Source organism: Callithrix jacchus, chromosome 7, assembly GCF_049354715.1.
Source record: "Callithrix jacchus isolate 240 chromosome 7, calJac240_pri, whole genome shotgun sequence".
Taxonomy (NCBI): Eukaryota; Metazoa; Chordata; class Mammalia; order Primates; family Cebidae; genus Callithrix; species Callithrix jacchus.
Genome location: NC_133508.1, coordinates 8,470,159 through 8,488,366, shown reverse-complemented (window position 1 = coordinate 8,488,366; position 18,208 = coordinate 8,470,159). Strand labels below are relative to the sequence as shown.

General features: G+C 42.0%; 1 protein-coding gene across 2 annotated transcripts in view; it reads right to left on the bottom strand.

Moving 5' to 3' along the window:
- The window catches only part of LOC100406962 (aldo-keto reductase family 1 member C8), a 28,175-nt gene that overhangs the window by 723 nt on the left and 9,244 nt on the right, over positions 1 to 18,208 (bottom strand). The window contains exons 2-9 of one of the 2 annotated variants that reach the window (XM_008999869.5): positions 14,749 to 15,041; positions 11,863 to 12,030; positions 10,883 to 10,999; positions 9,794 to 9,871; positions 7,649 to 7,771; positions 4,257 to 4,366; positions 3,310 to 3,475; positions 1,308 to 1,390 (exon numbers count right to left, since the gene is read on the bottom strand). In XM_008999869.5, coding sequence (XP_008998117.3) covers positions 1,308 to 1,390; positions 3,310 to 3,475; positions 4,257 to 4,366; positions 7,649 to 7,771; positions 9,794 to 9,871; positions 10,883 to 10,999; positions 11,863 to 12,030; positions 14,749 to 14,835 — 932 coding nt within the window. In that variant the 5' untranslated portion in view covers positions 14,836 to 15,041. The remainder of the gene's footprint in view (positions 1 to 1,307; positions 1,391 to 3,309; positions 3,476 to 4,256; positions 4,367 to 7,648; positions 7,772 to 9,793; positions 9,872 to 10,882; positions 11,000 to 11,862; positions 12,031 to 14,748; positions 15,042 to 18,208) is intronic. The other variant, XM_002750011.7, reaches the window with a different exon arrangement.

Sequence of the window (18,208 nt, the reverse complement as noted above, 5' to 3'; positions counted from 1 at the left end):
TTACTGTTTGTTTTCTCTTTTTCCATGTTCTTTTTTCTTTTTTATAATTTGTTCTTTTTTGTTAAGTGTCATTAAAGAGTACCTCTAAGCAGTTAAATGTGCCAGAAGCCATATTAACATAGGGCCTCGGAGATGAGTAAGATGAGACATTCACAGTCTCATGAGGCAGATCACAGATTACACTTGAAGCATATGAGTATAGAGAGGTGGCTTTCCACGTTTTTCTCATTGAAAATGTCTTTTCTTGGAAACCCGGTATGGTTTTACAAAAGGAAGAGGGACCTTCCAGATCTGTTTGGTGACTGAGTCTTTATTTTCCTAACTAAAACGGTATTTCTGTCTATTTCTAAACTCTCCTCCAAGCTTCTCTCTGTTTGATTCCTCTTCCTTCTCATCAGTCCCGAGATCCTGAAGTTGATCCTATGGAACGTTATGTTTCTGAACAAACTAAGGTCAAGGGATGTTGCGTTCCCCAGAGGTGGACTTCAGATGGACAAAGATGACATTGGCCTAAGAGTCTTGCCTTGAAGATCCAGAGAAACTCCAGAGGAGCTTACCTTGGTGGAGGCCACTGGGGACACCTCAGTCACTAGCACTGAGGGACTACTAATTTCACTTATCACTCAGCTTGGTGAGATTATGTAGCTGATGAAATGGGAGCTGTGAAGGTAAAGATAGCCAAGGAATACAAAAATTTGGAAGAAATAGTTGGTGTCTTAGAAAAGGAATGCCACAGCAAAGAGAAATGTCACTGGACACTTAGTGGGGGCCAAGGAAGCAGGGCCCACTGTGACTTCCCTATGATGTATGGACATTTGGTTTCATGGACTAATGCTCTATATAAATACTAAAATTAAGTTTTACATTGCCTTGGTGTTGACATGACGATGGACCAGGCTGGATTCATTATTACATATTCATCATTGTTGTATTGGTTTTTTCTTCTGACTTTAAAATAAATTAAAGCTAGAACACTACCATGGACCCCTATTACGGGTCATAGACACCGTGCCTTCTATTCTAATAGGCAGTGGGGCCCGAGTGCAGGACCAGGCATAGGAAGTAAGGGCATTAAAGAAGCTGATTCACAACGGTGCAGACATCGGCAGTTTCACTTACAGACTCACATTCCTGGTGGGTCAGAGATTGAGCCAGAGAAAAACTATAGTCTTGGGACTCTAGGCAAGCTCCTGTTTCATACCCATTCCTGAAATCTGGCCTGCCTTCCTGATCTGGGGAAGATGTGTTCCACTGTTTGCCTGTATTACGGAAAACAGCCTGGGAAAGAATGTGCAAGCATCACTTACAATTGTAACTTAGTATATCGGAAATTTCTGTTGAGGCCATCAATGGCTTTCATGTCCTCTGGAGTCAACTCAAAGTCAAAAACCTGAAAGGAAGAAAACGCTCACATCAACCTTTCCCCAGGATAGCAGCTTCTTCCTGGGAGTACGAGGACTTTCCGGGGGCAGAGGCGGACGCTAGATGAGACCTCCTCCCCCGAGATCTGCTAGATTTCCATCCCACCTCCCTCCTGCTCTGCTCCACTTCTACAAAGAAAGACAACGCATCAATCTAAGACATTTCTAGAGAATTGCTTGAGACAGAAAAAAGAAATTCTTTATCCTAAACAAAGGCAAATTTGGACAAAATACCTGCTTCCATGACCTGACCACACTTGGTCAGGACTTCCCTTCCTCCCTTCCCCTGCAGCTGGACCCAGTCTTCGACTGAGCAAGTCTGGGGCCACAAGGCAACCTTGCTGCAAGAATCCATTGCCTCAGAAAAGCCTTTCTGATCAACTGTTCTACCACTTGCTCGTTGCAGGTCCCCAAATACCATTTCCAGCCACTACTAAGTAGGACCAAATACTACTTCCTTACAAAAAAAAGGAAGAAAAAGAAAGCCTTTTTTTGCTTGATATTTGAGACATATAGTTCTCTTGTTCAACGAATTCTGCTTTTTAAATGTATTTATCTTACTTAAGCCAAGAGTTGTTTTTATTTGAAAACACAAGACACACAGCCCATGACGAAAAATCCCTTAATAACAAAGGAAAGAGATATTTGGTTTAAAAAATGTATTTCATGCAGAAGACAATTTCATGGAAAACTCATGGCCTATCTATTTATCTGTTCACTATGATCTACATATCTATCTAATATATATATATGTATGCATATATATATATGCATATATATACATATATCTTTTTCTCTCTCTCTGCCTGTATCTGTCTGTTATCCACCTATCCAACCATACACCTATCCATCAGTGAGTCATCTTAAAAAATATACTCCAGAAGGGATATGGTTGTCACAGGGATATGTATTAACATGTTGAGCTAAATTGAAAAATAAAATAAGATTTTCTTCTGTACGGCAACAAGATTTAGATTTGCCTATTTGATTTTAGTATAACTTTAAAAATTTAATCTAGAGCTACAAAGTTGTGAAACAAATACACTTGAAAATATGCTTCAAATATCATCCTTTGTAAAATCTAAACTCACGTGGGCTTTTCTAGCTCCCATCTTTAAATGGAAAACAGCTTACACAGTCTTTCAAAATTCTTTTAGAATGCAAAACAAAGTCAGTTAAAGATCACTGATTGATCTAATGAACTGGAGGGTATATGTGGAAGCCTCAGGCAAAATCTTTACTCATTTATTTACTATTAATAATTTGGTCAGTCTATGAAATTATTCTTAGCTTCCTACCTGCCCAGGGCACTGCCAGAGGAAGGGTGACAAAGGTGACCCAGAAGGAGTCACTGCATTTAGAGTCTCACAGTCCAGAGAGCACACTGACATCTTAGCAAAAATGGTTAAGTTAAAAGGGAAAAAGACTCATTCACAGAACCATGCCAGGCACGATTGTGGTGAAAAATGTGCTGCGGGTGATGTATGTATGATATGTAACAAAGCAGGTAATCCTATTTGAGTGTGATCATAAAATACATATAGAGGTTTGTCAGATAATGTTGTCACATAGAGATGGTGAAGGAGAGAAATGCGGATCCTTAAAGTTCTTTACCATGTAGAACCCCTGAACCTCATGAAAATGATGGAGTTGAAATTTGCTTAGTGTCACACAACTAGTGAGCAGCAAAGCCAGCCGTAGAGATGATAAACTTTAGGACTCTGAGTCCAGTGATCTCTCTTCCCATTATTCTATGCTGTCCTCTCCCTTAGCACACAGAGGAAAGAAGCATGAGAATGAATGGCACGTGGCACATTCTCCTATGGAAGAGAGATCACCCAGACCAACACCCAGGGCTTGCTTTGGAGCAACACCCCTTGACCCGTACCTGGAAGTTCTCTTTGATTCTCTTCTCGGAGAAGCTCTTGGCCAGGACCACCACCCCCCGCTGCAGCTGGTAGCGCAGGGCAACCTGGCCTGGGCTTCTACTGTGTTTCTTGGCAATGGATTTCAAGATTGGCTCCTCCAAGAGATATGGGCTCTCTGGGTCCATCCTGGAGAAAGACGACAGATATGAAGGATGTAGATGAAGAATCTAGAGTGTGCTACCCCTTTTTCCCGAAGCCCCAGACGATGAGAGGGGAAGATACAATATAGTATGTTTCAAAGTGTCTCATAAATATTCATAGAGATTTATTCGCAATTGCAGCAAACTGGAAACAACTAAACTCCCAGTCAGTACATAGATGGATAAACAACTTGTGGTGTACATGTCCATACAGTGGAATAGTTTCCAGCGGTAAAATGGAAAGAGCAGACACTTGCAACTACGGGAGTGAATCTCACAGACAGGTTGAGCAAAAGAAGCTGCACTAAAGAATTTATGTGACTTAGTACACAGCAGATAAAACTAATCTAAGACCAAAACATGAGGAACATAGTTGCCTAGCAGTGGGGAGGACTTGTCTCAGAAGGAACACAAATTAACTTTTTTGGGAGAAAGTTTCTATTTCATGACAATAATGTGGATTCCAAAGTACATTCATTTATTGAAATTGTACAGCTAACATATATGTATTATAGTCTATGTAAATTTCACCTTAAAATCACTTTGAAATTGTATTTGCAGTGGGGTTGGGAGGAGATTGATATGCAAATGAAGGAATATTGAAGGGAAGGAATATTGGTGACACTGAAGCTCAGTGGTGTTACATGGGAATTCACTACCCCATTGTGTTCGCTGTTCTGTGTTTGACTTTATCTATAATAAAACGCTTAAAGTTTCTTAATCAATAGAGTAGCTGATATAGATGAACCCTTTGATACCCTTATTACCACTTTGGGTCTCTGTGAGATGCCAGGGCACTGTAGGCAACTAGAACAATGTCCTTGGACTTGCAGAATTCCAGGAGTTTGCTCTGGTTGAGGTAAGGGTGACATTCCACCTGTAATTTTTCAAGACCAAAATGTGTCAGAATACATGAGCAAAAAACCATATGTAAATTTAAAAACGCTTTGAAGGAACATCTAGTACTACATTAATATATGTGCTATATATTTCAGACTGGTCATTTTCCCCACGCACCTTCTGAAATGCCTTCACATTTCATCCACGGTCACACTGATATGACTTACACTTTTTCTATTGCCACCTTTGGTTAACATCATTTGAACTCGTGACGTCATTTGAACTTGTTTGACGTGTCTAAACAGGATCTAGTTAGAGGCATTCAATGTTTTAAAATGATCAAAATCTCTCGTGCCCAAATTATAGTCTCTAAGTGACATTTCTACTGAGAGAAACCAAGATTTCTTAGAGAAATGGCTAATTCTAGTTCTGACTGGGGAAGCTACAAGTTCAGCCTAGAACAGCTCACATTCTAAATGGCAAAGAAGACAGACAACGAGGCAAGTCGAAGGAGCAAGACGCTCATCTGAAACAGCTCCTGCTGCTCAGAATGACGGCATGGGAAAGAATAGCGACTCCAATGGACGGGAAGAGGACACATTTGCTAAAATTCGTGAGTTCAAATGTCGTTAATCAAATGTGATCACATCTTTACCTCTAACTTTCGATTCACAGAACGTATAAAAGGAACATGTTAAATTATATCACTGGATCAACCGGTATATCCTATACTGAGGAAAACTTTACAGGGATAAAAGGCTTAATTTTTCATTAGTAAATTGAGGGAAAGAAAGAAGCAGAGTGAGAATGAGAGCCGTGGAAGAAGAGGAAGAGAAGGCAGAAAAGCGGGAGGGGAAGAAGGAGGAAGAGAATTAAGAGAGGAAGATAGATAAGGAAGAGGAAGAGGAAGAGGAGGAGGAGAAGAGAAGAAACTTATTACAAGAGTAATTTAGGAGAAATATCACCTAATGGCAATGTATGCGCCTTATTTCCACATCAATTTAAATGGATCAACTATAAAAATATGATTAAATTATATTTTAGCACTCATGATATTTAGTAATAACAAGAAATTATTTCTACAATTTCAAGCAGTATGAAAGTATTCTGGCAATGTATATTTAAATATTTACAGATTTTTTTAATATTTTACAAAATATTTTCAGCTAAAATGATATAATGTCTTCAAAATAATACAGAGGTAGAATTATCTATGTAGCATGTTTGTCAGATAATTATTGCTTAAGTGTGGCGATGGGTACGTAAGAAGAAAATGATTATAACATGAAGGGGTCTTCAAAAAAATGGACTGAAAATGTGCATTATGAAGAAACCAAACATAGATTTCAAAAAGACTGCACCAAAATAAACTTGTACTAACTTGTAATGAAATGTCTAAACAGGATCTAGTTTGAGGCACTGAGAAAGGTAAGACATCAGTTTTTAAAAATCTCCTATCAGAGAAACATGAATTCTGCTAAATTGAAGTAGGAACAAAAATCAATTTTACTGCAAAGCATGGGTAGAAGAATGGTGAAATTATTGACCCTTCACAAAAAGTTTATGGGCATAATGCCCCCAAAGAAATCAGAAGTTTACAAATAATTCATTCTAAGAAGGAACGAGATGATGTTGAAGATGCAGCCTGCAACAGCATATCATTCACATCAATTTGCAGGAAAAAAAATGTATCTCACTAGTCCCCTAATTAAAGAAGACCAATGATTAACAGCAGAAATGATAACCAACACCATAGATTTTTCAACTGGTTCAGTTTACACGAAAGTGACTGAAAAATTTAAGTTGAGTGAACTTTCCAATTCACGGGTGACAAAACGGTTAGGGTCAGATCAGCTACAGGCAGGAAGGAGCAGAGCTTTCAAAGGAAATTTTAAATAAGTGAGATCAAGATCCTGAAGCAGCTTCAAAGAATTGTAAAATGAAAGGAAACATGCCTTTTCCAGTACGATCTTGCAGACAAAGCAAAATCAAAGCAATGGCTACCAAGATGTGGAAATGGTCCAGTCAAAGCATAAGACAGTGATCAGGAATAAAAGGGCATGGCAAGTGTTTTGGGGTGCTCAGGGCATTTTGCTTATTTACTTTCTGGAAGGCTGAAGAATAATAAAAACCGTTTTGAGAAAATTAGCCAAAGTTTTAGTACAAAAGTCACCACAAAAAGCTTCACCAAAGATTATTTTCTACCACATCAATACTCCTACTCACTTTTTTTCATCAAGCAAAGGCAATTTTACAAGAATTTTGACAGAAAAATCACTAGTCATTCACCTTACAGTCCTGATTTGGCTCCTTCTGAGTTATTTTGTGTCTCGATCTTTAAGAATCTTTAACAGAGACTCATTTTTTATGGTTAATAAATGTGTATACATATAATCATCTGGTTTTAGAAATTATATATATATTCTATATATATCAATATAGAATAGATAGGGTTTTTTAATGTTTTGATTTTCCACAAATATCCCTAAAAATATAAAACTAAGAGTAAGAGTATAAATATTTGACCTGCTTTTTGTATAATTATCAAAATGGTCTAAGCAAAGCTTTAAATTTTACAATGTCACAAATAATGTTTGATATTCGGCTGCATTGGATGTTTCTTTAAAAATCATGTGTTTTAATTATGATTTATACACCTCCTCCTTCCCGCTCCTTTCCTCTGATCTGGCTTCAGTGCTCAGCAGTCTGGAACACGCACGGCATGGTTTCCCATAACCTCCATGCCACTAAATCCAGACACCCTTATCCTTCCCTATTGGAGTGTTTGCTCACAGTAGGATCCACCTATGTGTGACTCAAGCCGCGTCAACACTCTTTGGCTCCTGACACCACACTCTCCTGGTTTTCTCCACCTGTCTGGCAGCTCCCGTTCAATCTCCTTGCCAGGGCCCCTCTGCCTCATCCACACTTGTCGACTTTTCTGCCTCTTCCTTTTCATTCCATGAACCTGTCCTAGGAGAGTTAATCCACGTCTGAGTTGATACCCTCTATAAAGCAGTGATTCCAAATATCTGTATTTCCACCTAGACCACCCCCTGAGCTCCAGACCAAAGCTACCACCTCCCAACTCGGCACCTCCACTTGGTTGTCTCGTAGGAACTTCACACCCATCCCCAAAGAATTGAAGTCGTGCTCTTCTACTCCACTCAAACTGCTTTTTCTCTGATGTTTTCTATTTATGTATAAGGAACTGACATCTTCACAGGTCCTATAAAGCCAGAAACTTGGAAACATGATTAAGTAGTAAGTATGTGAAGAGCAGAAAGTCAGAGAAGGCCCCGGTGGGCTAAGGGCTCACCTGGTTGCAGGCGGGCTTGTACTTGAGCCCTGGCTTGTTGAGGATGAGCTCCAGCTGTTTGTGGTTGAAATTGGACACCCCGATGGACCTGGTTAAACCTGCGTCTTTGCACTTCTCTAGGGCCTGGAGAGGAAGGAAATGGGTGGTAGACCTTTAGTGCAGTTTGTCCATTTCATTTGTCATTGACTTTTTATAAACCGAAAATCTGATTTATGATATATTACAATTATAATGAATCAAACAGTTCTATCACTTGAATAAATTAATTTCAAATGCACTTTCTTGTTCAGCGTTTAAGTATTTATCTCCTTAATTCTATTAGATGCAGGCTCAGGACACCAAATAAACATAAAGAGGCTTGTAAATTTCCTCTTACCTATCCCACTCACTTCTATGGTACGTTTTGCTTTTAGGATGCAATAGTGTAAGGCTGTCGACCCCACAGGGTCGTGGGGTGTCATGCTGTGCTGAGGGGCAGAATCAGAGAAGGAAAGAGACAGGACACAAAGGAACTGGAGAAGAGCAGCTGGACTCGGGGGGCCACGCCACCTGTGAGTAGAAACAGGCAAGGCCCCAAACGTCCAGAAGCATCTGTATTTATTAGATACAAGCAGGGGGAAGGGCCATAAGTGAGGTCATCATCTATAGGCTCAGTGATAGGGCATACGTAATCACATGAGTAACAAGCGAGGGGGCCACCCCATTATGTCACCTGGGCAGAGAGGTGGGCCGTGCACAGTAGGGAGCTGGGCCATGCACAGTAGGAGAGGGTCATGTATGTAAAAGAGGTCCACCCCCGTTAGGTCACCAAGGCAAGGAGGCGGACTGTGTGCAACAGGTGTCACGTGCGACACTTCTTGTCTAGGGGCTGGAGACTTCAAAGGATTTCTAATAGAAAGATACTGTAAGCCAATGCAGTGGGAGCTGACGGACTTGTGCTCTTCTCTAAGATATTTATGGAAGGATGATTTAAGCTAACACAGAAGTGAGAAAAGACTGACAGGGTGTACAGCCGCCGTGACCCAGTCACACCAGAGGGGTTCTTATCCCTCGGTTATTTCCAGGATCTCAGGCCTGAGGCCTACTTTCCACAGGAACTGGATGCAAGATACGACAACTCCTTTCTCAGGAGGAGGGGCTCCTGCTCCAAGCCTGCCACACAGCGTTTGCCCCTTCAGGCAGGGGCGCCACTGCCTGGGTCTTTGGTTCTTGTCCTGCTATGGCTGTTTTCCCATGAACTGCTTCCACTCTGTGACTGCTCTAGGCATTCCTCCTACTACACACTACTATATGGTTTTATAGAAGGATTATGTAAATCAGCACTAAATGTGTCAGTACAGCTCCGACTACAATACTCATATGATTATATAGAAAGATCATATGAAACTAAGTATGCTAGCTATAAGTACTAAGTATGATAGATAAGCTAGATATATGTAAGCAGTAAGTTATACTTCAGGCACTAATTCTATAAACTAATATATGATTATATATAAAGCATTATATAAAGGAAATAGCTGAGTAACAACACTATGAACTAAGATATTCTTCAGGCACTAATCGTGCCTGGGGTTTGCACAGCTCTCCTTCCTCGGTGCCCATGTGAGGGGTTACACACACAATAGTTCTTTAACAAAGTACACCACAGTCAAGCGCAGAAGAAACTCTCAGCGTTCCCTCTAGTAAAGGGTTTGTTGCTACCTCTTGCTACAGTGATAAAAATAAATAAAAGGTATAGGTTTTGCAAGGGCAGATTCACTTCATAGGGGTGGCACCTTCTACCCTCCTGCTGGGTCAGGCTGCCGCTGTTCCTCCTCTGGGATGTGGTTCTGTCCTGGGATAAAGCGCTGACTCCTTTTGCACTTCTCTGTGCTGACTCCTCTTTAGGGTTCATGCCCTCAACCTGATCTCAGGGGTAACAGTGTTTCCATGTCTATGTAGAGCCATAGAAGTTAAAATTAAAATGGACCACAGAGATCATCTCATTTCCCTCCCTCACTTCACAGATGAGAACACAGAGGTGTAGAGAAGTTCCACGTCTGAGGTCAGACAACTTCTGGAGCAAAACCCTATCTCTTCTGACCCCTCCTCCCATGATTCCAACCTCACCACACTGTGCAACCTGGTGTCTGCAGCAGAACATACCTCCCATGTGTCACGAAGGTCCACAGTATCAAAAATAATGTTTCCACTGGCATCCTTAGGCAGCAGTTCCTCCCCAGGCTGGAAAACAGAGGATAAAGGTTTTCTATGAGAATTCCCTTTCTGGCACCTAAGGAGCTCAGCCACACCATTTTCAGGAGGCTGTGATTATTCATCTGGGCGTGCATGTGTGCATGTGTGCATGTGACTCTGCATGGGCAGATGTATGTATGCATGTGTGCATGTGTGTGTGCGCCTGTGTGTGTACATGTATGTGCATGAGTGCATGTGTGTGGATATGGATGTGTGTGGATGTGCATGTGAGTGTGCATGTGTGGGGTGGTAAGAGAAGACATGGGAAAAAAGAAAGATCAGAACAGTCTGAGAGACTGTAGCAAAACACTTTTTCTCCACAGTTACCTGCAGGCTCCTTCCTCCATACCCCCCACACTTAACTAAGAATGCCTTCCCTACAATTGAAATTTCTTTTATTTCTGAAGGACAGGCTGATATAGAGGACAGCGCTTACCATAACTATTGATCAGTGTGTTTAGCCCGTTTATGGTAACCCAACTCAGATAGTGAGGATGTCAGACGTGCTCAGCCAATGTCCACTGTGCTGAGAGGCTGGATCAGTGAAGTGAAAAGGAGCCCCATTGTGCCACATGCACCATCCCAGGGACCTCTCTTTCCTGTGGGCTGAGGGGTCCATGTGGGAGAGACCCTCGCCATAAAGAGGTAGAGATTTCATGTTGTATCTCTGCGGTCTATGGTGACCTAATAGCTCAGAACCTACCCTCAGGAACACAAGCACTAAGCAATGCCGGCCAATGCCCTCAACTCTCTAGCAGAGACGAAGTGAGATCATTGAACCTGCATCTCACTTAAGGCTGGGGGATGAGCACAGACAGAGAATTTCAAAGTCACTCAGCTGCGAAGGAGACTCATGAATGATTTAGCAATTCTGTGCACCTCACTCAAACCTGCCTCTCTCGGAAAGAACCCAGGAAATCAAGCTGGAATGAAACAGTGGAGGTGCCTGAAACAGTGAAGAAACCATTTGGGGCACAAGAAGGGAAAACAAAAGCCAACCTTCATAGCCAGTGGATTGTGGATGATGAACAGATCTACATAGTCTAGTTGGAGTTTCTCCAGGGACCTTTCCAGGGCTGGGCGAACCAATTCTGGTCTAAAGAAAGTTGTCCAAAGCTGCAGTGAACAAAAGAAATAAAAAAGTAGCTTATGGTTTCACACATTTGGGGACCAAAATTAAACATCACAGTTAGAAATTGACACTTGAGTAACAAGACACTGTGGTCTAAAACTGAAAGAGCCAGGGCTGAGTTTATGTTATTCCGTATAAATTACATCCTTGATGAGATGCTGAGATTTACTCGAATGACTGCAACGTAAAACAACTGTGAATAAAACTTGGCTGGGGCAGGAAAAGCAGCTTTAATGCATCAGGGGTTAATGGCACCATCCACTGAGAGCAGTCAAGAAATGGCAGGACAGGGGGAATGGAATCTACTGTCCTGTCTAATGAATTCCTCAAAACAATTCTGCTGAGAGATGCATTCTAAAAACAGGCTGTCATCAAGGTCAGCATGCGTAGGACGCATCTCCAGAAACCTAAGCTTTGTTTACATTGGAAGAAAGGCTTTCCACCCTAGGAAAATGTTATAATATTCAGGAAATGCAATGCTGAGTTGAAAAAGTAAAACGTGTTTTCTAGTCTGAATAACATCCCAGCCTCACTGGACATGTCCTGAGAACAATTACTGAAGAGTTAATGGAGTGGCCCCAGAGTGCCTTGGCTCATTCACATAACAATTGCATAGGCATTATCAATCTCATTTTATATATGAATAATAGCTGCTGCTCAGAGACACTGGAGAACTGTGTCCCGCCTTTCACGCATTTCAGCACAAAGCTAGCCTTTTCTATGCTTTGATAATGTGCCTTCACAATATTAGGTAAATACATTGTTCAAACAGAGACCACATTGTTTTTCTAAATAACATATCTGAACTGGCGGTGGCCTCTGGCCGCTGCACACACAGAGCTCGCACCTTGGTGGTGTAGAATATGTCCTCTCTCTTCACAGTACCATCAGCAACCTTCTCCCGAATGGCCTTTCCGACCTCCTCCTCGTTTTGGTAGAAGTATGCTGCATCGATGTGACGGAAGCCCACGTCAATAGCCACTTTGGTGGCTTCCCCAGCCTTGCTCTTGGGAGTCTATGAAACAGGAGTAAGAGGAGTCAGCGATCTGCCTGACTCAGAGAAAATCAGTGCATTTCCACAGTGGCATTTTCTTCTTTCTGTTTCTTTTATCTTTTATTTTGGGTTCCGGGGCACATGTTCAGGTTTGTTATACAGGTAGATTGTGTGTCACAGGGGTTTGATGTACAGATTATTCTGTCACTTGGGAAAGCATAGTACCTGACGGAGAGTTTTTCTGAGCCCCTCCCTCCTCCCGCCTCCAACCTCAAATAGGTCCCAGTGTCTGTCTCCCCCTCCCAGTATCCATGTGTGTTGTTTAGCTCCCACATATAAGTGAAAACATGCGGTATTTGGTTTTCTGCTTCTGGGCTAGTTTGGTTGGGATAATGGCCTCCAACTTCATCCATGTCGCTGCAAAGGACGTGATCTAGTGCTTTTCTTTTCTGTTCTTTTCCCTGGTGTTTATGTACCATGTTTTCTTTATCCAGTCTACCATGGACGGGCATTTAGGGTGAGCCCATGTCTTTGCTACCCAGTAGCATTTTCACAGTTTCTGCTGGCCTTCTGCTCCCCTTTTGATCATGTGGGCTTCCATGGTAGACCTGCATACTCTGAGGACAGCAACTAAACCCCTGTAAGCTTCTATTTCCAAATAAATTAGTGGAATGAGCCTCACTCTGGAGCATGGACAAACCATATCTCATTCAGTATAAATCAATTGTACAATAATAACCAACAGGAAGGCCAGGGGTGGTGGCTCATGCCTGTCATTCCAGTACTTTGGGAGGCCGAGGCAGGTGGACCATGAGGTCAGTAGTTCCAGACCAGCCTGGCCAAGATGGTGAAACCATCTACTAAAAATACAAAATTTAGCCAGGCGTGGTGGCAGGCTGGTGAAGCTGAGGCAAAGAATTGCTTGAACCCAGGAGGAGGAGGTTGCAGTGAGCTGAGATTGTACCACTGCACTCCAGCCTGGGTGACAGAGCGAGACTCCATCTAAAATGTAGTAATAGTAATAACAAACAGGAAAACTTCTGATACTGGGAGAAATTCTCTAAGGCACTCAATAGAAAGGACAGTTCAATCAATAGATAAATACACACACACACACACACACACACACACACACACCCTATATACATATACATATATATATACATATACAGCTGACCCTTGAACAACACAGGCTTAAACTGCACAGTCCCACATATACAAAAATTTTTCTCAATCAAAATTACACTAAGTGTGCCGGCTTCTCCTACCTTCCTTCCCCCTCCTTCAACCTCTTCTGCCTTTGCCACGCCAGAGACAGCAACCCCAACCCTTCCTCTTCCTCTTCCTCCTCAGCCTACACAGTGTGAAGGCGACAAGGATGAAGAAGACCTTTGCAATGATCCACTTCCACTTAATGAATAGCAAATAGATTGTCTCTTCCTTATGATTTTCTTATTAAGAGTTCCTTTTCTCTAGCTTACTGTATTGTGAGAATACCTTATACCATACATATAACATGCAAAATAAGTGTTGATCAACTGTTCATGTTATTAGTAAGGGTTCCAGTCAATAGTCAGCCTGGTTTCACTCAGGACGCAGACCTCACCTCACCAAGCTGGCGGTGTTGCAAAGTTAGGACAATAACATGTTCACACCCTGCCTCAAATTTCAAACGGGTTGGTTTAAATCTGAGATTCTCACCTAGCAAGCTTCCTAGAACAGCAGGATAAAAGGCAGCACAACACACATGCAGGAACAAAAATTCTCATTCCTGCATGACTTAAGGTAAAAACACCACTTAGAGTATTAGGAAAGCTTCTTTTTCATTTAGTGCACTTGAAATGTCTGAATATTAAACACATGCACATATTATAATTCATTCTGGTAAATGAGGGGGTTTTGTTCTATTCTCTGTGGCACTTTTCTGTCTCTTCTAACTGTAATAAACGTTACATATGACCCATGTAAGACACACGTTATGCCCAACAGACGAAATGGATAGTTATGCCATTGAAAACCTACTGACCCTTGCCGGCAGCTGTTAGCTAGTGATATCGCATGATAGAATTCTACCAAGATTGAGCCCATCCATGGTCTCTCATTTAGGGGCAGTCCCTCCAAAGCAACCCACAATGCCTTTACATTGCTGTGACCAGAGTGTGGCACCTCAAGTTCTCTGCAGGGAACTGAGTGGATGGGTGTCTGGTACATTGGGTGAGAAACACGATTCAGCCCTTACTGTGATCTTGTACCTCCTAAGCCTTCCCATCAATTACCCAGTATTTTGAATCACAGTGGCTCCCTACGTGACAAAAGGTTTGGATGGTCAAAGCTCACTGGCAAATACTTCCAGCCCCAACAACCTCACAGCAAAGCTGCCAGTATTCATGCTGGCTTCCAGTTCCCTTTGGGCCCTGGCCCTTCACGTTTCTAACCAAGAATGGAGCAGCTCTGAGCAGGCTGGAAGATGACAGCAGCCTGAGCGTGGAGTTTTTTTAATGTAAGAAATAATGAGTACTTACCAAGGACAGTTGTTGAGGAAGTAAATAAGATAATGCATGGAAAATACTTAAAATACATGAAATCACTTGATATATGTTAGATCACAATAATAGTAGTAGTAATAATAATAAAAAGAATTTGCCAAAAAAATCAATCTCCAACCCCTCAGAGTCAACAACTTATCACCCTCTTAGTGCAAAATATACAGGACCCTGCAACCCCCTGGGGTCCACTTACGTCTTCAGGAGCATAAGTGCCAAATCCTAGCACCGGCATGAAGTGTCCATCATTCAGCCTCACGGAACGGCTGTGCTTCAGATCCATCGCTGCCCACAGCGCGGCTAACTGGACTCTGTCTTTCCTTCTGTATCCTCACTGAGAGCCCAGTAGGAGACAAGGCTGCCGCGTTCTTTATTTCCATCAAATACGAGATGGGTGGGGTGGAGATTACAGCTGCCTATGATTTCAAAATGAACTTGAAATCAATCCATTGAGATTTTTCAGATTCTTTCATGTCTCTGCAGGCCTGTCTTAACAGGAAAATCGTACATAAATATTTGCATACTAGAAGAGTTTGAATTTTTTCTTCAGCATTGTTCACATTTGAGTTCTAAGTTAAAAAATTAATATGCAGAAAGAAACTATCCACAGAGTGAGACCACCTACAACACGGGAGAAGATTTTTGCAAACTATGCATCTGACAAAGGTCTAATATCCAGCATCTATGAGGAACTTAAACAAATTTACACAAATGAAGCAAACAACCACAATAAAAAGTGGGCAAAGGACATAGGACATGAATGGACACATCTCAAGAGGAGACAAACATGCAGCTAATAAACGTGAAAAGAAGCTCAGTATCACTGATTATTAGAGAAATGCAACTCAAAACCACGGTGAGACACCATCTCACGCCGTCAGAATGGCTGTGACTGAAAAGTCAGAAAGACGACAGATGCTGGCAAGGCTGTGGAGAGGAGTGAACGCCTGTAGATGGCTGGTGGCAGTACAGATTAGATCAGCCATCGTGAAAAACAGTGCCGTGATTCCTCAAAGACCTAAAGTCAGAAATACTACTCGACCTAGCAATCCCAGTACTGGGTATATACCCAAAGGAATATAAATTTTTATTTTACAATGACACGTGCATGTGTATGTTCACTGCGGCAGTATTCACAATAGCAAGGACATGAAATCAACCCAAATGCCCATCAGCGATAGACTGGATATAGAGGATGCGGTGCATGTACACTACGGAATACTATGTGGCCATAAAAAAGACCACGTGCTTTGCAGGAATAAGGATGGCGTTAGTGGCCATTCTCCTTAGCAAACTAACGCAGGCACAGAAAACCAGTTACTGTATGTTCTCACTCATAAGTGGGAGCTAAATGATGAGAACACATGGACACATACAGGGTGGAGTGTGCGAAGCGGGAGAGGATGAGGAAAAATAACTAATGGGTACTAGGCTTAATACCTGGGTGATGAAATAATCACCAGTACAACAAATCTCCATGACACACGTTTACCTCCGTAACAAACCTGAACGTCCTGACCACGTACCCCTGAACTTGAAAGTTAAAAAAAAAAGTATGCAAATATGTCTTTGAAAATTACACCAGACTGATTTTACAAGGTATAAAACTGTCATTAGGCTAGTGATTCCAAACGCTGGCTTTCCCAGAGGACCCAAGTTAACTTTCACACCATTCCTTTCACCATAAATCCCATAAGAGCAACTTGCTGAAAATCTGTTGAACAAAGCTTGACTCCTCGTCCGAAGCACACGTCACAGCGTTTCTTAGGAAGACCTCCTCCTACTTTTATTATCTTTGTCTGCGTGCCCAGGCCCATTTCATTTTTTGATTCTCATTCTCTTGTTTTCTTGAATCCTTTTGGTGAGAAGAACTTGTCTGAAATCCTGGACAAATGTCTGTTTTCCTGCCTTTCTTTCAGCCGTTGCCTCTTTTGGGAACATCTTTCTCTACCCCCACCTGGTTTTTCAGCAGTTTAATGATTTTTTACTTATCCAAAAATGCAACTGCTCCAGCCACACATCCTTTATGACCTTCTACGACCTCCCTAGATGAAGTTGATACCACCCCCTGCATGCCCTTTATTATTATTATTATTATTTTTTTTTTTTGAGACGGAGTTTCGCTCTTGTTACCCAGGCTGGAGTGCAATGGCGCGATCTCGGCTCACCGCAACTTCTGCCTCCTGGGTTCAGGCAATTCTCCTGCCTCAGCCTCCCGAGTAGCTGGGATTACAGGCACGCGCCACCATGCCCAGCTAATTTTTTGTATTTTTAGTAGAGACCGGGTTTCACCATGTTGACCAGGATGGTCTCGATCTCTCGACCTAGTGATCCACCCGCCTCGGCCTCCCAAAGTGCTGGGATTACAGGCTTGAGCGACCACGCCGGCCTATTATTATAGCTTCTACTGTTCAGGTCAAAAAACCACATCATTCAAACTACATTCCCAACTAATAAGGAACTTCTGCTAGATAAAACGCCTCACTTATGTCTTCTTTAATGTTTCTATTGTGTTGTGCTTCTTGCAACCTGTATTTGTGCCACTGGTATTTTACAGCCAATTATAAACACACAATTATAATTTATCTTACTTTCAACTCATCCCTCTGGCCAGTCAAGGTCAGAACTCTGCCTGATTCTATGAGTCCATTTGGTTGCATTGATCTCAACATTGTGTCAGCTATAAATTTGATGAGAATATCCTTTATATTCCATTACTAAAATTTGCACTAAACAGAGATGTTCTGTGTCAAGTCACAAGAAAATTCTATTTTCATTGATGTCAACTTCCTGGAGTCCGCAATTCAACAGGTTAAAAATTTGTCTAATGTTCTTACAATATGTGTCTGTATTTTGCACTAAACGCTTGGCCTAAGTAAGAGACACTGATTCTCCTCTACTTCTGACTCCGCAGTCTAGGAACTTAGCAGTGAAAGAGAAGGGGCCAATTTCATTCTGAGCGAAGCGACAGCAGGACCTCACGCTCCCTGGCCCTCTTCTCATTAAATTGCATTAAACATTATCCCAAAACATTTCTAGATTTGATGTCATGCCTATCATCTTCAGAATCCATCTTCCCTTTGTAATTGGAAAAATAATTGTTTCTGGTTTCCCAGCACATTTTTTATGTTCTAAGGTTTCTGGAAGACTGCTAACGAGACAAAATGGAGCTCTTTGTCATGAATCAAGGGAGCTCTCTGTTCATGACACAAGTGGGCAGATGGCAAGATGTTCCCCTAGATCCCTGCCTCCTGGTACTCACGCCCTTGGGTAAAACTCTCTTCTTGAGTGTGGCTGGTACTTGTGTCTGTATTCTTTTTTATTTTGAGATGAAATCTCCCTCTGTCGCCCAGGCATGATCTCGGCTCACTGCAACCTCCACTCTTGGGTTCAAGTGATTCTCCTGCCTCAGCCTCCCAAGTAGCTGGGATTACAGGCACCTGCCACCAAGCCCAGCTAATTTTTGTATTTTTAGTAAAGACAGGATTTCACCGTGTTTCCAGGCTGGTCTTGAACTGACCTCAGGTGATTCACTCACCTTGGCCTCCCAAAGAGCTGGGATGACAGGCATGAGCCACCATGCCTAGTCCTTGTGATCTTTATCCTAACCAATAGAATACTGTAAGGCAAAAAAAAAAATTATTTCCATCATTAGG